The following is a 20513-nucleotide window of genomic DNA, read 5'->3' as shown; positions in this document are numbered from 1 at the left end:
GAGAGACACTGCATAGATATAGTAGGGCTCACCTCAAAGTCCAATTTCAGAGCTTCGGCTCTGGAACCAGTCTCCTTGAAAGGGACTGGACTTTGTTTCAAACTGGAGCTGCCCGCAGTGAGCAGTGGCAGGCTAGGGTGGCTATTCTTGTATCCGCCTGGTTTGCTATCTGTACGTTGGGGTTTTCCATTGTGGGCAAGGGGGTTGTGTGCCTGTGCCTTCAGGTCGGGGAACTGGTCCTGACTGCTGTTAGTCACTTCAGAGTGCCCAGATCTGCCTGATCTGAGCCTGAATGTTATTCTGTTACTGAACTTGTGCTAATCACAATTTGTCATAACAAGCCCGATGTTCAAGTATAAGGTTGTACATAAAAGCATGAGGTGCAACTTGATGACTGATTTTGTAATCATTTCATGAGATCTATGATCTCATGTCTTGGACACTTGGGTGAAGAGAGGAACTAATAAATCCTTCCGATGGAAGCTTTGGAACATTGAGTCCAAATAGACAATGCTGCACGGAGCTGCGATCACAAGATGATTGTTGCCAGTTGAGGATGTAATCCTCAAACCAGATGGTAGACACCATAGGTGTAGGGAGGTGTCAAGCTGAAGAAGGAGTCCTACCGAGCTTGGGTAGCCTAGAGGACCTCGAGGTAGCTGACAAAGGTAGCTGGGAAGAGTTTGGTGAGGCCATGGAGCAAGACTGGTATCAAAGTGATTCTGGCAAACCGTCAGGTGACTCAGGACGGGGACTCCTGACTTGCCTTCCATAAAGGATCAGAGTCTGGGGATGACCAGGATGACTCATCTATCAGGAATGGCGACTCTGCATTGGCAAACTGGGGTGGTGGGTCCCATGTTTAAGATCAGTGACAAGGGGATTTGCTCCAATTATAGGAAGATCACACTGAAGGTCTACACCATGGTATTGGGGAAGAGATGCCGTCAGTCAAATCATAGAATCAGGAGGAACAATGTAGTTTTCATCCTAGGTGTGGAACACTGCAATTTTGTTGGCTTTATAAGGAGGCGGCCTCAAGCTCGACCAGGCAGGAATGAGAATTAGCATCCCCAAGTTTAAATATCTCTGGGTTTTGTTCATGAGTAAGGGACGATTGGAGCGGGAGATTGATAAGCGGATTGGTGCAGTGTCTGCAGTGATGCAATCTACATCACTACTCTCACCTATGTTCATGGGATCTGAGTAGGTTTGGTTATCTGAGTAGGATGCCTCCTGGGGCTCACCTGGGCAAGGTGTTCCAGGCATGTATTACCACGAACAGGCCCCAGGGTAGGTCTAGGATGCTGGACAGTATACATCTCTTACGCGGCCTGGAAATGCCTTGGTGTTCCCCTAGTTTAGCTGAAGGAGGTGTCCAGGGAGAGAAGGTCTAGGATTCTCTGCCTTGGCCACCGAAACATGGTCCTGGATAAACATCAGAAATTGGATGCATGGATGGATGGACATAGAAGAAAAGAGAATAATATAAAGGAAAGCTGTGACAATTAGTCGTTGTACGCACCGCAGGTTTTCCTAACCAGGATGGTTTTTTATGTGGGTGTACATCCATACATGTTTGTAAGTCTGCACCAATGTACAGTGGTTGGTCAAAACAAAAGGATTAAAGGCTGGTGTTTGATTAGATGTTTGTTTGTCTGTATGCGTTTCATTGTAATCAGTATAGCTGAGGTCACACAGACATGCAGCGACATGGGCAAATGTGAGTCTGTTTTATTGTGATGAACATGGCTGAGGGCATGGCTTTATCCCTTTTAATCAAGGGAGTAGAAGGATGAAATGAAACACTGATGAGGGGAATGATGTCAACCCAGGAAGGGAGTCTCACATCTGTGTGTGTGTGTCAGAGAGAGGGGCCTAAAAATATTAAAAGGCAAAGTTTAATAGACAAAAGAAAATGAATTTAATGTTATAGTTGAGCTTAAGGTTAATTTAATTTTGGTTAACCACATTAGTGGTAAGAAAGATGGAAAAATATTTTGATTTCATCCATACAATTACAATCATATACGTATATCTATATATTTCTAAATTAAAGCCCATTGTGATTTTAGGAGTAACTAATTTCTTGGTGTAGAGGAGCTATGGGTTCAAGTCACAAACACTGTGTTGTAGCGCCATCTAGTGGTGTCACTGCCATTAATATAATATAAGGAACTTAAGGAAGTCCCAGGTGCTCTCGAACCTGCTGTATGTGCATCTCATTTACCTTCAAGTTTTAAAGTTTGGGGTCATGTTGAGTCATAAACACTATTTTATTTATTTTTGTTTCTGATGTGTTGGGAGCAGTTTGTAAGTGTCTGAAAATTAAGAGCCTAAAATATTTAAAGCTTACAGAGAGCACAAAGTACTCTTCACAATAAACAGGATCCTTAAAGCGCCAACTCTAGCTATTTATTGCTGCTACAGAATCAAAAGCTATGCAGGTCAGCAACCATTTACATGTAGACTGAACCCAAATGTAAATTCTTACTATATTTTAGACTTCTTTTTTGTAATGCTGCTAAGCTGATGTAAAAGCTTATTGGTAAATGAACAGTGGTCTTTCTTTAACAGGTATAAACAATCCACCTGAGAGCATTTATTTATGCAGCACAGACACAGAGGAGTGTGTGTAACATCCATTTATTACCACCTTATATGACAAATCTGGAAATTACAAACATTGTTTAATTGAAACATTATCTTCAACATTTAAAAAAAAGAAACTCAAATAAAGCAAAAAACAAATTTAAGTTAAAAGGGGTGACAAGTCAACCTGAGAAGCGGTATACGGATGATCAATTGATCCAGAGTGAAGAAAATAAAAGTACAGGGGGGACGTATACAGAAAAAAAATGACTATTATTAGTCATTCAATGCTGATTCAGAATATCCTTCACATTTTAATCAGTTGTATTATTTTCTTAAAAAATCATTTTTACACTTTGAGAACTTTTGATTTTACAGAATGTTACAAACCTTGATGAGCCTTTGCTATAAAAAGGTCTTGGTATTAAAAAACGTGCCACTGCTAAAAAAGTATCTCTGACACCATTTGAGCTCATAAGCTTTGGTTTTAAATAATTAGAAGAACCCAATTTGAACACAACAAACAGACAGATGAGGTTAAACTCTATAAGAGTGTGTACAAGAGGATCAAACTTTGGTGTCATTGAGAGTCAGTAGCATCACATTTCAGTAGAAAAAAATATTTCAAATCTGCTTTCTGTATTTGTTTTTGTTTGAATCTGTTTCATCCCCCCAACTCTGTGTCAAATAGTTTCAAAAATAAAATAAAACAAAACAAAATAAAAAAAACAAAACAAAACAAAAAAAATCACAAGTGTGAGACTTATTTGGAAAGACAAAACCCAACACAATGAATAACAGCAATGAGCCGTATGGTAATCATAGAACTACTTCCCCAAGATGCTGATAGACTGTATACAATTTGCTGTGGTGATCAGAGCCAACACTCACGCAGACACACAGGACACCAAGTCCAGGCTCAGCTCTCCGGAGCAGAAACAAACTGCTGCTGAGCGGAGGCTGGCAGGACAGGAAGCAGGACGAGAGGACCAGACAAGTTCTTCTAGCACCCTGCTGCAGAAAGGAGACCAGAGTCCCCCCAGCAGAAAAAAAACAGCCATCCTGTCCTCCTGCTTGTCCCTCCCACGTTTGCATTGTTCTAGTCTGTTTCTCTCCTCACTTTATCCATGTTACCCACTCTCTCACAGAGCCTGTTAGAAACAGTGCAAACCAGAATATGTGTGCTTGAGGAGATCTCATCACCAAAGATTTGGTACATGCACAAAAAGAGAGTACCCTAGAAGTCTGCTGCCGAGAGCACTAAGAAAAACACGACTATACACTTTAATTATAATATAATCAGTTTTCCTCTACACACTACTAACACAGGGAGGGAGGGAGGGAGGGAGGGACGGCAGGAGAGGGGCAGAGGGATGGAGAGGCAGAAAGGTGAAGGAAGGACAGGAAAAGGTGAGAAGGAGAAAGACCAAGAGGGAGAACGAGAGCATTTAAGCACGCTCTCCGCGGATGCGACGTGCCAGCTGGATGTCTTTGGGCATGATGGTGACACGCTTGGCGTGGATGGCGCACAGATTGGTGTCCTCAAACAGACCCACCAGATAGGCCTCGCTGGCCTCCTGCAGAAAAGAGGAAATGCAACAGTTGTCGGCAGAGCTGAAACAATCACTTCAATGATTACTTGAATTTGGTATATTTATTACACTTTTGGAGTTCATCATTCATTTTGCAAAAAAAATCTTGAACAAAATTGTGCAGAGTATTTTTTTAAAAAAAAACAAAAAACAAACATACTAGAGATATGTTTGTGTGTGTGTGTGCACACTGTATGAAGTCTTCAGCACACCTGACATACAATATAGATGTAAATTTTAGGAGTGCAACAGTTTTCAAAATTCAATCTAGCAATGTCGGTTCAAATCACATTTTCAGCACAAAAAAAGCTTAATAACACGGCAGTGTTTTTTTAAAAAAAATGCATAAAGTAATGACGCCTCTCTCTTGTTGTGTCAACATTGAACACAGCTTCAAGAACCCTGAGCACAGAGGCTGCAGGTTCTGACCCTGATTAAATATCAACATATCGTGTGAGTTAACACATGACACACATTTATTCAAACCAGCACAGTGTCTGGCCAGCTTTAGAAACTAACCCTGAGAGCAGTCAGGCTGTTTCAGGTGGAAACAGTCAGGTACAGATACCTTATCCAAAGTCGTGTGTGGGCAGGAAATCGTTGAAGCTAGCTGAGAATTTTTTCAGAGGGATACTCCTCCTGAAAGCCCCATTTCATACTGACCTGCAGAGCTCCGATGGCTGCGCTCTGGAAACGCAGGTCAGTCTTGAAGTCCTGGGCAATTTCCCTCACCAGACGCTGGAAGGGCAGCTTGCGGATCAGCAGCTCAGTGGACTTCTGATAACGACGGATCTCACGCAGAGCCACAGTACCCGGCCTGAAGTGCAGAGGTGGAAATTAAACTTACTTTAAACTTGGCTTTGACTTACACTGTGCATATGTAACAATAAACACATTTAGAAGAGGAGAGACATCAGTGATAGCCTGAAGAAAACACAATAACACAAAACCCTTACAGTAAGCTGAAAAAAGAAATTACATCTCTGTTTCAACTTTTCCTATATTACATACACACACATATATATATATATATTTATATTTGGCTGCGTCTCTCTTGCTTTTAGATCTCTAACTGGAAAAAAGACAAGGATATGTGTACCTCTAATTACAAAAATGATAACTTACGATAATCTTCCTGGCCTAAAACGGAGAGAAGAAGTTTGCAAGTTAGTTTTTGCCTGCCTCACCTGTAGCGATGGGGCTTCTTGACACCACCAGTGGAAGGAGCGCTCTTGCGAGCAGCCTTAGTGGCCAGCTGCTTACGTGGAGCTTTACCTCCAGTGGACTTACGGGCAGTCTGCTTGGTACGGGCCATGGCTACTACAGATCACCTGAAAAAGAGTGAATAAAAAGGTTGAATTTGGCATTTTATAGGACAATTTTTCAAATGCCTTCTTTTTCTTGTTGAGTAATATGGAGGACAAATGCATTAAATGCTTGAAAGACTCCAATAATTAAAATATGATAACAGGAAAACCTTTTATTGCATTTTGTGTTATTTTCTGTTATTACAGCATTGATGTAATGCTACTGCTGTGTCGAATATGCTCAATAATGGCAATTTCAAATTAGGCAATTATTTAATCACAGCTATCGCAGCTTGTAGGTTGGAGCAGACAACTTGGATTTACTCAACTTTTCTAGTAAATAAACACACAAGACATTTCCCGTTGACGATCAGCCAGACATACGTCAATCAAAGTTGAACGACTACACGATTGGCTGGCAAAGCTAAAAATATTACCATGAGCCAACCAGGGTACGGAAACTAAAATGGGCGGGCTCTCCAGCTACCTTCCACTGTTACTAGGTCCGCCCACCTCGCTCTGATGATGGCGGCGGTTTGATGCGCAAGCGGGATAAAGACTCAGGGCAGAAGAGCAAGCGAGTAGCACATAAACAACTTCAATTTTACAACTCTCCGACCCTCCAGCGAATCGGAAAATGAAAAAACCAGAGAGAATACATGTTAAGGAACTCATAGGTGAACACAGGAATGCTGAACGACCCCTCACGGCTGCGTAGAACCGAGCTGAACCGGCGCATAATTTGAACCAGAATTTCCGCTCATCTGAACGGCTGCAGAGAGGACTGCATTTCACCGCCGCTTCGACAGCCGTGTGTGTCTTATTTTCTCACACGACGAAAACACTGCTTTTCTCCCTCAAACAAGCTTGTAAATTGTAAATAAAACAAACTGAAAAATACAAAGTTCAGCCACGAACCAGGTGACACGTTTCGAGACGCTTACCTAGAGGGAAAGTGAAGAGAAGTGGAGAGAAATGTGTCGCTTGTCTGTATTTTCTTCTTCGTATCCACAATGGGAAGCAGCGTCCAGCGGGAAAATGGCCGCCGCGGCAATCATGTGTCCCACAATGCAACGGCGTTAACAACATTTCTGTGGTTACAGTGACAGGTGCTGCCCGGAACTGGGGAGTTAGTTTTTTGTTTTTTTTATCGAACATTTCGGGCTTTTAAATGTCGGTAAAGCTAAATGTAGAAAACGGAAGTGCCTGCGCTTCGTTTGAGTGCCTTCTTTATTGTCGAATTAAAGTATTAACATTTGAGTCAAACTGAAAGAGACATTTAAAAGTTGGCTTCATGCAGTGACAGTTCAAAGGTTGTTTTTAAGTGCTTTTTCGCAGCAGTCGGAAAAATGCAGGCGCAACAAATAGAATATAAAACCGGACTTTGATTTCCAGCTGTGCTTTTCCTACTGTCAAAATGTTTCATATTCGAAATGCTGTTATTTAGTTTTACAAGGACTAATTTTAAAAAATAAAAAGAACTTTGGAGTAGTTCTTCCAACATTTTTAATAGTATTTTTGCTAACTATTGCTGTTTTATGAATTTACAATAAAAAAGTAAGTAAATTTATCCCTGTCCCTGGAGTGAGTTTTTTTTCCCCAACCCCATGTTAAAAGGAAGTTTTTTCTACCTACTGTCACCAAGTAATTCCTTATCTTTTTTCCTCTCTATTATTGCAGGGTATTTGCCTTACAATATAAAGCACCTTGAAGCAACTGTTATTGTGATTTAGTGCTATATAAATAGAACTGAATTGAATCTTACTAGGTTAATTTTTATAAATGAACATGTCAAAAATACACAACTGGGGACTTTAAATTGCTTCAAGATAAAAATCACTTAAACAACTCATTTAAGCACAAGAATCTGTTTATTATGTTTGTATGTGAATTCTGGAGTACAAATATTTTGCTCTTAAAAATGACTGAAACATAAATCAAGAACACAGTAGAAAAAAAAGGTTACCATATCAACCTGAGAGAGGAACAAAAAGTCATAATATTACCTGGACATGATAACGTGGCTGAAAATTAAAATATGATTAACAAAGGTCTGCTACATATATGCCGCTCATCATCTGTCAAACCATGCAGTGTCATCATAGCACAATGACATTTCCAATGGACAACCAGAATTGATCTTTTGAATTTTGATACATCAAACAGCAACAGTAGAAATACACCATATCGTAAAAAAAGAAGAAAAAAGCAAAAGAAAACTTACTACTTTTACAACAAATTTCTACTTGTTTAAAAAAAAAAAGAAAAGAAAGAAACTCAGAAGACTCATATCAATGTATGTGTCTGTCTGAAGATGAAACTCAACCTTAATGCTAATTTCTATTCCCATGTTCAGATCATACACTATTCTTGGTTCGCAAAAGCATCTTATTCATAGAGGTCACAAGGTATTCCTGTGGCTCACTAATTAGAACTGATGAATGATTTCAAAGTACATGAAGATACCGCTAAGAAAAATCTGCTACCGGTAGCACCAAAGAAGACATGATCACACATTTACGGTTATCACAATCATGATATATATAGAGAACCTCAAACCAAACTACTAAGTATAGAGGAAGGAAAAGGAGAAATGAGTGGCGAAGGGACGAGAGGACAGAGTATAATAAATCAAAATGTTTTAAGCACGCTCTCCGCGGATGCGACGTGCCAGCTGGATGTCTTTTGGCATGATGGTGACACGCTTGGCGTGGATGGCGCACAGATTGGTGTCCTCAAACAGACCCACCAGATAGGCCTCGCTGGCCTCCTGCAGGTGGCAGAAAAATTCAACATTAGAGGCATTTTAGTGAATAGATGAAAAATAGCATGTTTTTTTGTTGTTTTAAAAAAAAATGTAATCAGTGAGAGCTACTGACCTGCAGAGCTCCGATGGCTGCGCTCTGGAAACGCAGGTCAGTCTTGAAGTCCTGGGCAATTTCCCTCACCAGACGCTGGAAGGGCAGCTTGCGGATCAGCAGTTCAGTGGACTTCTGATAACGACGGATCTCACGCAGAGCCACAGTACCCGGCCTGAAGTGCAGAGGTGGAAATTAAACTGGCAGTGAGTCAGTCTTATCTTATAGTGAGAATGTGCAACAATACAACGGGGGCCCCTAGTTAAGAAGACTGACTAATGACGGATGCCTGCTCTTTTCATGCACATTAAGTTTACATTATACTATAGTTTCCAGGAGAGCTAGGTGACCTCTCACCTGTAGCGATGGGGCTTCTTGACACCACCAGTGGAAGGGGCGCTCTTGCGAGCAGCCTTGGTGGCCAGCTGCTTACGTGGAGCTTTACCTCCAGTGGACTTACGGGCAGTCTGCTTGGTACGGGCCATGGCTACTACAGATCACCTGAAGAAAACAAGTAAAAGGCTGCATTAATAAAATAATAATAAATACGGACACTTTTTCCCATTTCTACGACAATCTTTTTCGTTACAGCAATAAAATAAAAATAAAGTGATTGCATATTAATTTAGTTTCATATTTGTTAGATGTTCAACAGACAGGGTTTCTTTTTTTTCTTGCGGAAAGTTTGGCTCAGAATAAAATATTTGTACAGGCTGTAAATAATGAAAATTAACTTTCGTATTGTATTTAAAATGATTTGGAAGTTAACATCAACATGACAGACTCCACTCTTCCACGGGAGCCTGACTTTTGTTTTGTTTTTTTTAAATACCCGAGGTGGCTTATGCAATGGCTATAAAAAAAAAACCCAAAACAGTAATAGGCAGCATAAGCACCCAATCATAACTGAGCTCTTTATCAGATAACCCAATCACATCATGGATAAGCGCCTTTGGGGCGGGACGTAATCAACATGCCAACCACTCAGGGCACGGGGTTTCCCAGACAAACCTCGCCCCTTGCGCACTGAGCGTGGGTTTGTTCGTTTCTTCATATTGGGCTCTCCGCTTGCTCACGAGTCTAGTGTTTTTCATTCAGAATGAGCTATTTTAAAGGAAAACCAGTCGACCCCGCCCACCCCGGCGGCCTCGTAAAGGCAATCTAGCGCACCGAAGATGATGGCTGGCTGGTTGGCTTGAAGAATGTAAACGGGAAGGAAAAATCGTTGTACCAAACGAAGAGGGTGACGATAAAAACGACGGAAGAATATAAAAACCGCGGCGTGAAAGTGGAATATACTTTTTGAGGACGACACTAGAGATGTCAGGGGATCGATTGATGATAATTATTATGTCAGATGACCCCTCACTTTAGGCGCATTTCCGAGTCAAATTCGACCGGATCACAAGTGCTTTTTAGGTCCCTCACTCCCCGAGCAGGCAGATAATAGCTCGAGTGCCCTGCGTTTTCGTCGAAAATAAACGAAAAAACACATAATTTCCAAACTAACTTGACATTAAAAGATACAGTGAAGTTTTATTCAAATAATGATACTCACCTTTGAAAACTTGGTCAAAGATTGCCGCCTAAAACTGGGAATGTATTCTTGAGACTCTTAAGCGTTGTTCTCGCAATAAAATGAAGGGAGGAAAAAAAAGGAAAAAGAACATATGAAAGCAAGAGGAGACACGTTTCCCATGATGCAACTGTGACAAACATATTTCACACATGCTGCAACATGATAAACAACTGCATCATCACCCTCACCAGCAACGTCCCGCAACAAGTTTTTCCCCAAGCTGATTTTTGACCTTTTTGTTGGTTAAAGTAATTATTAGAGAAGTGTTTAAATCAAACGCCCATTACAGGAAAAGGGAGACTGAAGCACCATCAGCATTCAAGAGTCATTGCAGAAACAGTGATATTCAGTCTTTCAGCCCTTTAGAGCTATATTTGCTGTTTAATTTATATTATTTCTCAAAATAAAAAATGTAAAAGCAGTGTAATTAAACTCTTAATATTATACAAATATAAATATATATATTTTACATTAGAGCCAGTCCTACAATATGGTGAGTTTGTAAAATATATAAACAAATCTCATCTTAATCTTGTAAACTATGCAGTGAAAAGCAGAACTACTTTTTCATTAAGTTAGTTATAAAACAATTTAATAGAGTTTACTCTGCCAGTCCGTCTGGTGGCGCCAAACTGTGGTTCCCGCATACAAAAGAAGAAGAAACGCGCTTCTCCCTTCCCCACGAGTCCTCCAACATGGCGGCTGCCAGGAGATTGAAGCGCGTGGCGATCTCACAGCCAGGTTTTTTAACTTTAAACCCCAAAGTAACCCCTACAGACCTGGTCAGCAGTCGGAGAAAGCGTGTGAACAAGAATAAGAAGAAGAACTGGAACAAATACAGTGACGTACAGGACGTAGAGGAGTTTCTAGAAGACGTCAGGCACCAAGAGAGGACCACGGGGTGAGTTAACAGCCAGTGAGACGTGTTAAAAATGTATATTTTAAGTATAAAATTAAAAACAGAAATTGCCAACTATTATATCTGATACTAGTATTTCTGCTCACCTTTACTCCTAGGTTTATATTGGGCAGATAAAAATGTGCTGTGTTTACCTTTCAGTTGATAATAATCATGATCTCAGAACATATCCGTTTAAACATTACAAGGATGAAGTTGCTTCTCTGTCGTGTGTGTATGCGTGGGACTTTTATTTTGTCACTTTTGTCAATGACTTGATAGAGTTTCAAACCTGCTGTTGGGCAAAAATAAACAGACGTGTTTGTTTGTGGTCTTGAAATGTGAGCGTTTACTGTTATTGACTTTGGTGGTTTTGGTCTGCTTAAAAAACCCTGTGATGGACTTTGTTTTTCTCCACTGTCCACAGCATACATGACACTGTTGAATAATTGTTATAGTTGAAAATCTCTTTTAAATTATACGTATGACATAATGGCATCTTTTTTGGATTTCAGGGGTCTGCTGTCTGAGAAATCAGATGACAGTTTGTTCTTTTTGGATGTTGGACAGCCGAAGAAAGTTGAAGAGAAAGGTAAACTTGTTTCCCTGTCATCTAAAGCACTTTATTTCTATCCTCTCATTTATATTATTTTAAAAAAATGCACCTGAACACGTTGGTAAATGTGAAATTTTGTTTCTTCTGTGAAGAAGCTGCAGAACCAGTCAAGGGGAAGAAGAGGAAAGGGAAATCATCACGTCCTCTGAGGATAGACCTGATCCTTCAGCATGACTCCCTTGTTGCACCGCCTAAAGAGTCAGTAATCCTAGTCTCTTCTGATCCTTGAATCTGTGGTCTTTCAACAGTATTTTTTGAGGGGCATTTTTGCCTTTATTAAGTGGCACAGTAGTGAAGAGTAGACAAGTGTGGGAGCGTCAGGGAAGACACACAGCAAAGGGCCTTGGGATCAAGGTCTGGGCATATAGTCCTACTCACTATGTGAGTGTGACCCCTCCCCCCCCTTGAATCTGTTTTATGGTTAGACCTAACTCTGTCACAGAAGGTGATGCACAGCTTTAAATTGTCTGTCTGATTTCCTGTTTTTTGTTTATCACACTTAAATGTTTCAGATCATCAAACAAATGTAAGTATTAGACAAAAATGATGCACGTAAACACGATGCAGATTTTAACGTAAACACGATGCAGATTTTAACTGAAGGTGTTAATTATTAAGGGGGAAAAGAAATTCAAAACCTACATGGTCCTATGTGAAAAAGTGATTGTCCCCTCATTTTGTAACATAAATTGGTGCATTGCATCTGTGCAAAGCTGAGTTCAATTTCTCTAGCCACACCCAGGCCTGATTACTGCCACACCTATTCTCAATCAAGAAATCATTGAAATAGGACCTGCTTGTGGCGTAGATCAAAAGATCCTTGAAAGACATCATGCCAAGGAAATTCAGGAACAAATGACAAAGTAATTGAGATCTGTCAGTCTGGAAAATTTTATAAAGCCCTTTCTAAAGCTGTGGGACTCCAGCAAACCACATTGAGAGCCATTATCCACAAATGGCAAAAACATGGAACCGTGGTGAGCCTTCACAGGAGTGCCTGGTCAGTCAAAATGACCCCAAAAGTGCAGCAATGACTCATCCAAGAGGTCACAAAAAAACGCCAGAACAACATCCAAAGAACTGCAGGCCTCACCTGCCTCAGTTACGGTCAGTGTCAATGACTCCACCATAAGAAAGAGACTGGGCAAAAATGGGCTGTATGGCAGAGTTCCAAGATGAAAACCACTGCTGAGCAAAAGGAACATAAAGGCTGGTCTCAGTTTTGCAAGAAAACATCTTGATGGTCTTCAAGACTTTTGGGAAAATGGGACGACTTCACCTCTGAATGGCTTAAGGAAAACAAAAAGACAACTTTAGATTGGCCTAGTCAAAGTCCTGACTGGAACCCAATTGAGATGCGGCATGATCTTAGAAAGGCAATTCATGCTCGAAACCCCCCAGTGTGGCTCAGTTATAAGTGTGCAAAGATAAGTGGGCCAAAATTCCAGTTATCCCCAACACTTGATTGCAATTGTTGCTGCTAAGGGTGACCCAAACAGTTATTAGGTTAAGGAGGCAATCACTTTTTCATGCAGGACAATGTAGGTTTGGATTTTTTTTTTCCCCCTTAATAAACACCTTTTAGAAACTGCATTTTGTTATCTTTGTTTAATATTTATTTGTTTGACCTGATATATTTAAGTGTGACAAACATTTATTCTATTTTTTTTTTTTTTTTTTGCATCTTTATTGCATGAGTGTGTCAAAAAAGGATTTTCTATCAAATTATCAAAAGTCAATGTTGAAAAATACATCGATCTTAAATAAGGAGCTATATCTGGGTATGTTAGACTATGTTTGTAGTGCATCTGGAGAAATTCAAGAGACAATTTGTAGAACATAAAACCTATGTTTTAAGAATATTTATTATATTTATTAAGAATATTTATTTAGCTTAATGTGGAGGAGGACTGTGTGTGTCCTGTGATGATCTCATCCTTGCGCTCCCAGTATTTCCTTCATGGGAATGTGAAGACCGTTCACAGGAGCTCAGGAGACTGTTATGTGAACAGTGTCCTGGGATCTGAGGATATAAAAACACACCAGGAGAGGAGATTCTGCTCTAACACTTCCATTTCTTTTGCATCCTTCTTCCGCATGTAATCAAATAATCATCTCTTCTGCTTCTGCTTCCTCTTCCACCCCCCCACTAGTGTGCTGGCCTTCCAGAAGCCAAATGCCAAGAAACTTCGTCGCACTGCAGAGAGAGCGGAGAAGCTGGCAGCCAAAGGCGTGGTCCCACGGAGCAAGAAGCGTCTGCTGAACAGAACCGTTGTCGACAGGACGAGCAAAAAGACAGAAACGGAGGCCAACAACAACCCAGAGAGAGATTTTTATGACATTTGGGGACAAGAGAGTGAGTTTTGTGTTCATTTATGTACATCCAATGATGATCCCATCCTTGCGCTCCCAGTATTTCCTTCTTGGGAATGTGAAGACTAACATGGAGCTCAGCTGATTGTTGTGTGAACAGTCGTCTGGGACCTGAGGATACATCTTATACATATCAAAGTATATCTACTGTTTACTCTGAGATTAAAAAAAACAAAAAACCTTTTGCTTAAGATTTTCTCGCAGTGGTGCAGCCAGTGATGCAGTTACTGTCAGTTCTATTTGTGTTTCATGCTTCTACTCACATCTACAGCACGAGATCCACCTGACATGTTTTGATGGTTCACTGGTTTCTGTAATTTTATAGAAGTTGTTAATGGCTTCAGGGGTAAAGGTGCCAGAGCACTTCATTGATCTTTGATGGATTCAGCAGTGATTTAATACTTTCACGTGGCTCTGAGACTTGGGGTTCATGCAGAACTGTGGATATCTGTATCTTGTTTACATTCTGGTAGTTTATATGTGAAGGATAAGCTGTAAGAAAACATGAACCTGAAATGTGTTTGCATGCATTTATAGGTTTGGGTATAGCTATTGACTAATATTAAGCTGGGTATCCATAGAGCAGGTAGCCATCAGTGATATGGGCACAGTGTGAGTGAATGCTCATTTAAAGATTTCTGTGGCACAGAATGTTTGTCCATACCAGCTGATGTGATCGAACTCCAGGCCTCGAGAGCCGGTGTCCTGCAGGTATTAGATGTGTCCTTGACCCAAAACGGCTGATTTAAATGGCTAAATTACCTGTCTTGAAGTTCTCCAGAAACCTGGTAATGAAGTAATAATTTGATTCGGGTGTGTTGACCCAGGGTGATATCTAAAACCTGCGGGACACCGGCCCTCGAGGCCTGGAGTTCGACACCCTTACGTAGGTTTTAGTGCTGGCTTGTTTAGAGTTGATTGCAGTATGCCAGTGTTATTGTACATACTTGTATTATGAAGTTCCAGTTTAGGTCAGCCAAAGGAAATGTTCCAGCTGAGGTGGAGGAATACTTTAACATGCTGCTTTGATGTCTAACAGCTGGTTTCCCTGCAGCTGTGTTGACAACTTGCAAGACTGGCACAGGGATCTGGCTTGATTTTTCCAATATCTGTTGTTAATTTAGAAAATGTGGAAGTTTTGACACATTTAATTGAAATGTTGTGTATAAAAACTCCTTTTTTTTTTTTTCTTCCCCCCCCCCCCCCCCCCCCCCCCCCCCCCCCCGATTTCAATTACAGCCAAAGATTTAGGTGAACCCTGGTATCTTCAACAGACGCGCAAGAAACTTGTCAAGGTGAGAATAATAGTTGACTAAGATTAATCATGCTGTCTGAAGTGCTCCAATTATGCTCATTTACACGACATACTAACTCACTTATTTTGGGGTGGTTAGAATAGGTTTACATAGTTCAGTGTAAATAAAAACATTTGTCTCATGAGGTGTACAAAGAGTTTGTTCTGACAGAAACCTGGGACACCTGCTGATAACGTTCATACTGTCATGAGGTTGATCCCATCAGCTTGGTGTTAATTTGCATAGATGTGCATGGACCCATGTATTCACTGTTTCATATAATTACAGAACGTATTAAGGTTGTAGTAGAGGAAGCTGCTCATTCATTGAGTGCAGAGATACTGGTTTGGCATCATGGCAGTGTGTTACATGGCAATGTAGATAAATAATGGTATAACTTGACTACAGCAGTGTGACGAGCAGGTTGGCAGCAGTGTTTTCTGTGGGGGGGATAACTGTTTGGCACGGGCTGTAACTTTTCAGAACCCTTACGTGTAAGATAGAGGGAGGGCTGCTTTAATTGATTTGAATCAGTCTATAAAAATATATATTTGTTGTTTGATTTTGTTAAAGTGTGGTGTTTTGGTATTTCAGCGTCCAGAGAAGCTGAACGAGAAGCCGTCTGTGCTCCCGGCTGTAGAGGTGATCGCTCCGGGAGGATCCTACAACCCAGACTTTTTCTCCCACCAGGTAAATTAAAAACCTGCATCTTTGGGTGTAGTTACTGATCCTACATATTGAAATGTAATTGCCGAAAAAGATTAAAGTGTTACATAACTGTTAATAATTTAATATTAGTGCTTTGGTGGAAAAAATAAACATTGTAACTTTTATGTAGGCAAATTTTTGAATGGAAACAGTATTTAGAGGAAGGTGACCTTGAAACTATGGCTCCAGCCTAACAACCACTGACTTAGATTATTATAAAGCTGAAGCTGGTAATTAACAAATGTTCATCTCTCTCTTCTGAATGCAGGAATTGCTCAGGGAAGCCCATGAGGTGGAGGTGAAAAAGAAGAAGGTAGAAGACAAAATAGAGAGACGGCTGGCTTACAACAAAGAAGACACAGCTACAGAGGTACAGCTGACGATTCCTGTAGCTCGCCTTAATCTTTCACTTTGTTTTTGGTGCTGCTGCTGAATGTGTCTTTGACTTTTTTTTCCAATTCTATTGTGCGTTATTGCGGTTTTCAGGAGACAATCCTCCGTGAGCAGGTAGAAGGCTTGGTAGAGGAGAGTGAAGAGGAGGAAGAAAAAGAAGACGCTCCGAAAGAGGATGGGGAGGAAGTGGCAGTGGGAGCCATCGCAGTGGCCGACAAGAAGACTGAAAGACAGAGAAAGAGGGAGAAGGCAGAAAAAATCAAGGTATGGCTACAAGAAGGTTTAAAACATCCCAAATTACAGTGACCCTGACCCTAAGAAGGTTTCATACATCTGCAAAAAGATTGCACTAAACCCAAAGTGCAATGAGCATCTTCACAGCACACATTTTGACTTGCCACTGTTGGTAAAGGACGGGTTTGTTAAGGAGTGCTTCTTTCCACTTGGGTGGTCCTTCTTTATACATGCTCACTGTCATGGCTTATTAAGGGCACCTAATGGAGTCACTATTGGGCTGATGAATGTGTGCCTACAGTGAAAAGCCAAAAAGTTCCACTGAAAACTCATTAATTGCATTTTATTGTATTAAGCTTTTTCACAGGAGGATACACTGATGTCTGTGTAAGAATTTTTAGTTCAGTTAGAGAGCCCCCATCAGAGAGAAGGTTTAAACAGTAGGTGGTTGGGACTTCAATACTCACGGACGCAGCTGGCAATATCTGCTCTCCCTGAAACCATACAGGGCCAAGAGTAGAAAAAACTAATGGAAACTGAACTTTTAAAGTTAGTCTAACAAGCTCACCTCCTAATACCCATATTATCATTCCACTCACATTTTAAACATTTATCTCACTGCCTAAGACTCCAAATTAATCATTTTTATAAAGTATACAGTATCTCTTAAACAGTATAACAGTACTTGATGTAAACACACCAGTCAGAACAGATGGGTTAGACGTGAGTACATGAGAGGGCAGCTCAGGTTGAGCAATTTGGAGCCAAAGTTAGAGAGGCAAGGCAGAGATCGTTTGGACATGTACAGAGGAGGGATAGTGGATACATTGGACAAAGGATGACCAGAGATTCATGGATTTAATGAAGATGAATATGCAGAGGGGCAGTGTGACAGAGGAAGGCGTGAGAGGCAGGTGATCTGCTGTGGTGACCCCCTAAATAGGCAGCCAAAAGAAGAGTCAGAACAAACAGCTCAAATGTAATCTGATGACTTCAACACTTGTAAATAGTTAACCTGAAATCTGAAGGGAATAAAACATGCGTGTATGTAACACAGTCCACTGATGGCTCTCTTTTGAACCCTAATATAGGAGCAGCAGCGGTTGACAGAGAGGCGACAGACTGAGCAGCAACAGCAGCTCTTCCAGCTTCGCTCCATAAAGACCTCGATCAAACAGCAGGAAGAGAAGACCCAGATCAGACAGAAACGACGCAAGGCCAAGGAGGAGGCCCAGAAAGCTCAGCCCAGGCGACTCGGCAAACTCAAGTACAAGCCTAACATGTTTTTTTACACACTCATACTTACGTGCTCCAGAGTTTTAACAACTTTTATACAGTCTGAGGTGCAAAATGGGTTTAAATTGTGATGACAGATTTTTTTTTTTTTTTTTTTAAAGTTTGATTATTTCTTTGTTTCTTTGACAGCTGTTGTGAAATCTAAAAAAAAATCTGATTATGACAAGGGAAGTTTGAACACTTAGACTCTTTATTGCTCATCTGTGTTTTCTCCTTCAGTCACAGCTGCTAATGGGGAAAGAATTGTAATCCTCTGCTTTAAAGTTGTAGAACAGCTTCAGTGCACTCTCTAGTAATGGCTGCTATTCCTGCTAGCTATGAAATCAAAATATTGTTTTTAACTGAACAAAACTAGCATGACAAGTCATCTGGTAACAGTCAAAGCAAGGTTTTTCCCAACTGTTTGGGAGATGTACTTATTTCCACAGTGGTGGAAAAAGTGGTGGGTTGTTGGGATTAAATCGGGGTCACTGAGTGGTTTCTAAACCTGCATGATTGGCACTTTAGTCATGTGATCCTACACTGCCATCATGGTTGTCACATGTTCAAAATGGCTACCAAGATAAACCACATGGTTAGCGGTCACACGTTTGCTTGTCTTCTGTCTTTTTGTAGCATTTTAGCATCAAACTGCTGAAATAGTTTCAGCACTTTGACAAATCATAGCTGAATCATCATCTATGATTCAGCTTCCCCCTGCCTGGTATTCATCCACATTTTCAAACGCCCTCGCCCCAGCTCAATTTTCTGTTGGTAGTGGCCAACATTGTCTCAGCAGGGGTCATTTTTGGCTATAAATAGCCTTTTCTATCCACGTCTTTAATGTTTGCTTTATATATTTCTTCACAGGTTCCAGCCTCAGGATATGGAGGTTCAGTTGAGCGACGAGCTAGCCGGCTCCCTGCGACAACTCAAGGTACTTCAGAAGCACTTTGACCTCCGTGAGCAAGGACACAGTTTATCTGCATTGGGTTTTGGCTAATTTGGCTGCTGTATTATCTTCAGCACTCTGCACTATTCAAAGCTTTATCCCATTCTCTCATACTGTGCTGACTCGCTTTCCCCACAGGGATCATTAGTTTCATTTGATGTAATTGCTGGTGGAAAATTCCCAGTCCTTCCCTCTTATCTACCCCAATTGTGTCTTTGAATAATACTTAAATCGGTCTTTGTGATGAGAATAGGATTTTATGATGCACGTGGGAATTGCATATCCAGTGAGAGCAGCGTGACATTTGTGTCACATGGCTTTGTTTTGACTATTTCTGTGTAATGTTGCAACTCCACAGCCAGAGGGCAGCGTGCTCATGGACCGCTTCAAGAGTCTGCAGAAGAGAAACCTTATTGAACCCAGAGAAAGAGCCAAGTAAGGACCTCTGCTTCGCTCTTACATAACATCTCATCAAAGGCTCAGAGTGATGTGTGAATTCATAAGGTGTATAGTGAATAACATGAGTTTCCACCCTCCCCCCTCTCTCCTAGGTTCAAGAGAAGACTCAAGGTGAAGTATGTGGAGAAGAGGGCTTTCAAGGAGATTAGTTGATGCCGACCTACACATCACGGGACTGAACGCAAGAAGCTGGGAGACTTTTAAACCAGTGCAGAATAATGGAACTGTGTATATATGACAAAATGACTGCTGAGGGCCTGCTGGGCCCTTTCAGACTGATGTCACCTGCAGCAGTGATATATAAACTCTGACCAAGAGTGCCGGATATGAGTTTTAATTGTTTCCTGTAGTGCATCTGCCATGCAGTGTTTCTATAATTTCTTTCAGTTAAATACAGATTACTGTATCATTGTGTGTTTGTGTTACATAATGTCATGCCTATCAGGGCACGATCAAAGGGTTTGTAGTAAATGGCTGAGTCCAGCTGTCAGTGTGTCACTACGTTGCTCATACAAGAGTACACTAGGTTAATGAAGGGGTGAGCAGGCGCATGAAGGGTTAAGCCCTGCAGTGGTAATGGCAATATGTCAGCTCATTGCTTAAGATTATGCCATCTTCACACACCTAAACATTTTAGTGTGTTCTGTGCTTGTTTGTTTTATATATTGATTACACAAGTCCATAGAGGCTGCTCAAATGAGATGGCATCATTTAGTCTGTTTTCACAAACAGTTGATACACACTCTGCTTTAGACGCTAGGATGCCCACATTATATAACAATATGCAGCACACAAAGTTAAGGATGCACAATAGAAACAAAGTATGCCTTTTTAAAATCCCCAGTTACATTAGTTGATTAAGCTGAGCTTAACTGAAGTAGATTAATGCATTTCTTTTTCTTTTTTTTTTTTTAAATATTGGGTTTAAAAAACAAACAAGCAGATGGGCTTGAGGAAGTTGGCATGCGATAATTGATTCCATCCCGCTGGCTTAAAACCATAATTGCCTTCGGTGTCCCACTGGCGTGAACAAGGACCTGCACGCACACACACACACACACAGACACCCACGCCCCGTCCCCTAAGCCCCATGGTCCCTGGAGTTGCTCCAAAGCTTCTTATCTGTTAATCAGTGTGAAATTGTAGTCCTTACCTTCAGTGTCCACAAAAGGGCTCCCAACCACATGCATGCTAGTCAGTTGAGCTGTCCCTTCTCCCTCTCAAGACAAACTGAGCACCTGATCCTGGGCTATGCTCGTTTGAGCACTTATTAGTGGTGATGACGCCAGATTACCTGCTGATGAATTAACCTGCTGACTCATAAAGCCACAGCTCGTCTCCAACCCCTCGTTCTATATTTAAAGTTTTTACTGGAGAACACG

The 20513-nt window shown here is 41.0% G+C and overlaps 2 protein-coding genes across 2 annotated transcripts; one reads left to right on the top strand and one right to left on the bottom strand.

The window, feature by feature from the left end:
* Window positions 1-2629: 2629 nt before the first annotated feature.
* LOC134641606 (uncharacterized) lies at window positions 2630-10024 on the bottom strand. Its single transcript, XM_063494090.1, has 7 exons — window positions 9908-10024; window positions 8707-8850; window positions 8371-8524; window positions 8141-8261; window positions 5372-5510; window positions 4848-5001; window positions 2630-4169 (listed from the first exon to the last, which is right to left on the bottom strand). The coding sequence occupies exons 2-7, from the start codon at window positions 8832-8834 to the stop codon at window positions 4041-4043; spliced, it is 825 nt and encodes a 274-aa protein (XP_063350160.1). The 5' UTR covers window positions 8835-8850; window positions 9908-10024; the 3' UTR covers window positions 2630-4040.
* A 146-nt stretch (window positions 10025-10170) lies between these two features.
* nop53 (NOP53 ribosome biogenesis factor) lies at window positions 10171-20272 on the top strand. The gene is made up of 12 exons (XM_063494305.1): window positions 10171-10829; window positions 11342-11418; window positions 11535-11640; window positions 13596-13798; window positions 15055-15110; window positions 15705-15800; window positions 16087-16188; window positions 16305-16475; window positions 17537-17712; window positions 18591-18657; window positions 19031-19107; window positions 19224-20272. The coding sequence occupies exons 1-12, from the start codon at window positions 10624-10626 to the stop codon at window positions 19282-19284; spliced, it is 1398 nt and encodes a 465-aa protein (XP_063350375.1). The 5' UTR covers window positions 10171-10623; the 3' UTR covers window positions 19285-20272.
* Window positions 20273-20513: the final 241 nt, after the last annotated feature.

This window comes from Pelmatolapia mariae, linkage group LG14 (genome assembly GCF_036321145.2).
Source record: "Pelmatolapia mariae isolate MD_Pm_ZW linkage group LG14, Pm_UMD_F_2, whole genome shotgun sequence".
In the NCBI taxonomy this organism is placed as follows: Eukaryota; Metazoa; Chordata; class Actinopteri; order Cichliformes; family Cichlidae; genus Pelmatolapia; species Pelmatolapia mariae.
The sequence above is the reverse complement of the archived record's forward strand: the minus strand, read 5'-3'. Positions and strand labels throughout refer to the sequence as shown.

Coding starts and splice junctions, on each gene's coding strand:
- nop53 (XM_063494305.1), top strand. CDS start 10,624: ATGGCGGCTGCCAGGAGATTGAAGCGCGTGGCGATCTCACAGCCAGGT. Junction 13,799..15,054: donor TGACATTTGGGGACAAGAGA/GTGAGTTTTGTG, acceptor TTTCAATTACAG/CCAAAGATTTAGGTGAACCC. Junction 16,476..17,536: donor AGAAGGCAGAAAAAATCAAG/GTATGGCTACAA, acceptor ACCCTAATATAG/GAGCAGCAGCGGTTGACAGA.
- LOC134641606 (XM_063494090.1), bottom strand. CDS start 8,834: ATGGCCCGTACCAAGCAGACTGCCCGTAAGTCCACTGGAGGTAAAGCT. Junction 5,511..8,140: donor ACGTCGCATCCGCGGAGAGC/GTGCTTAAAACA, acceptor TTTTCAGGTGAT/CTGTAGTAGCCATGGCCCGT. Junction 4,170..4,847: donor CAGCCATCGGAGCTCTGCAG/GTCAGTATGAAA, acceptor TCTTTTCTGCAG/GAGGCCAGCGAGGCCTATCT.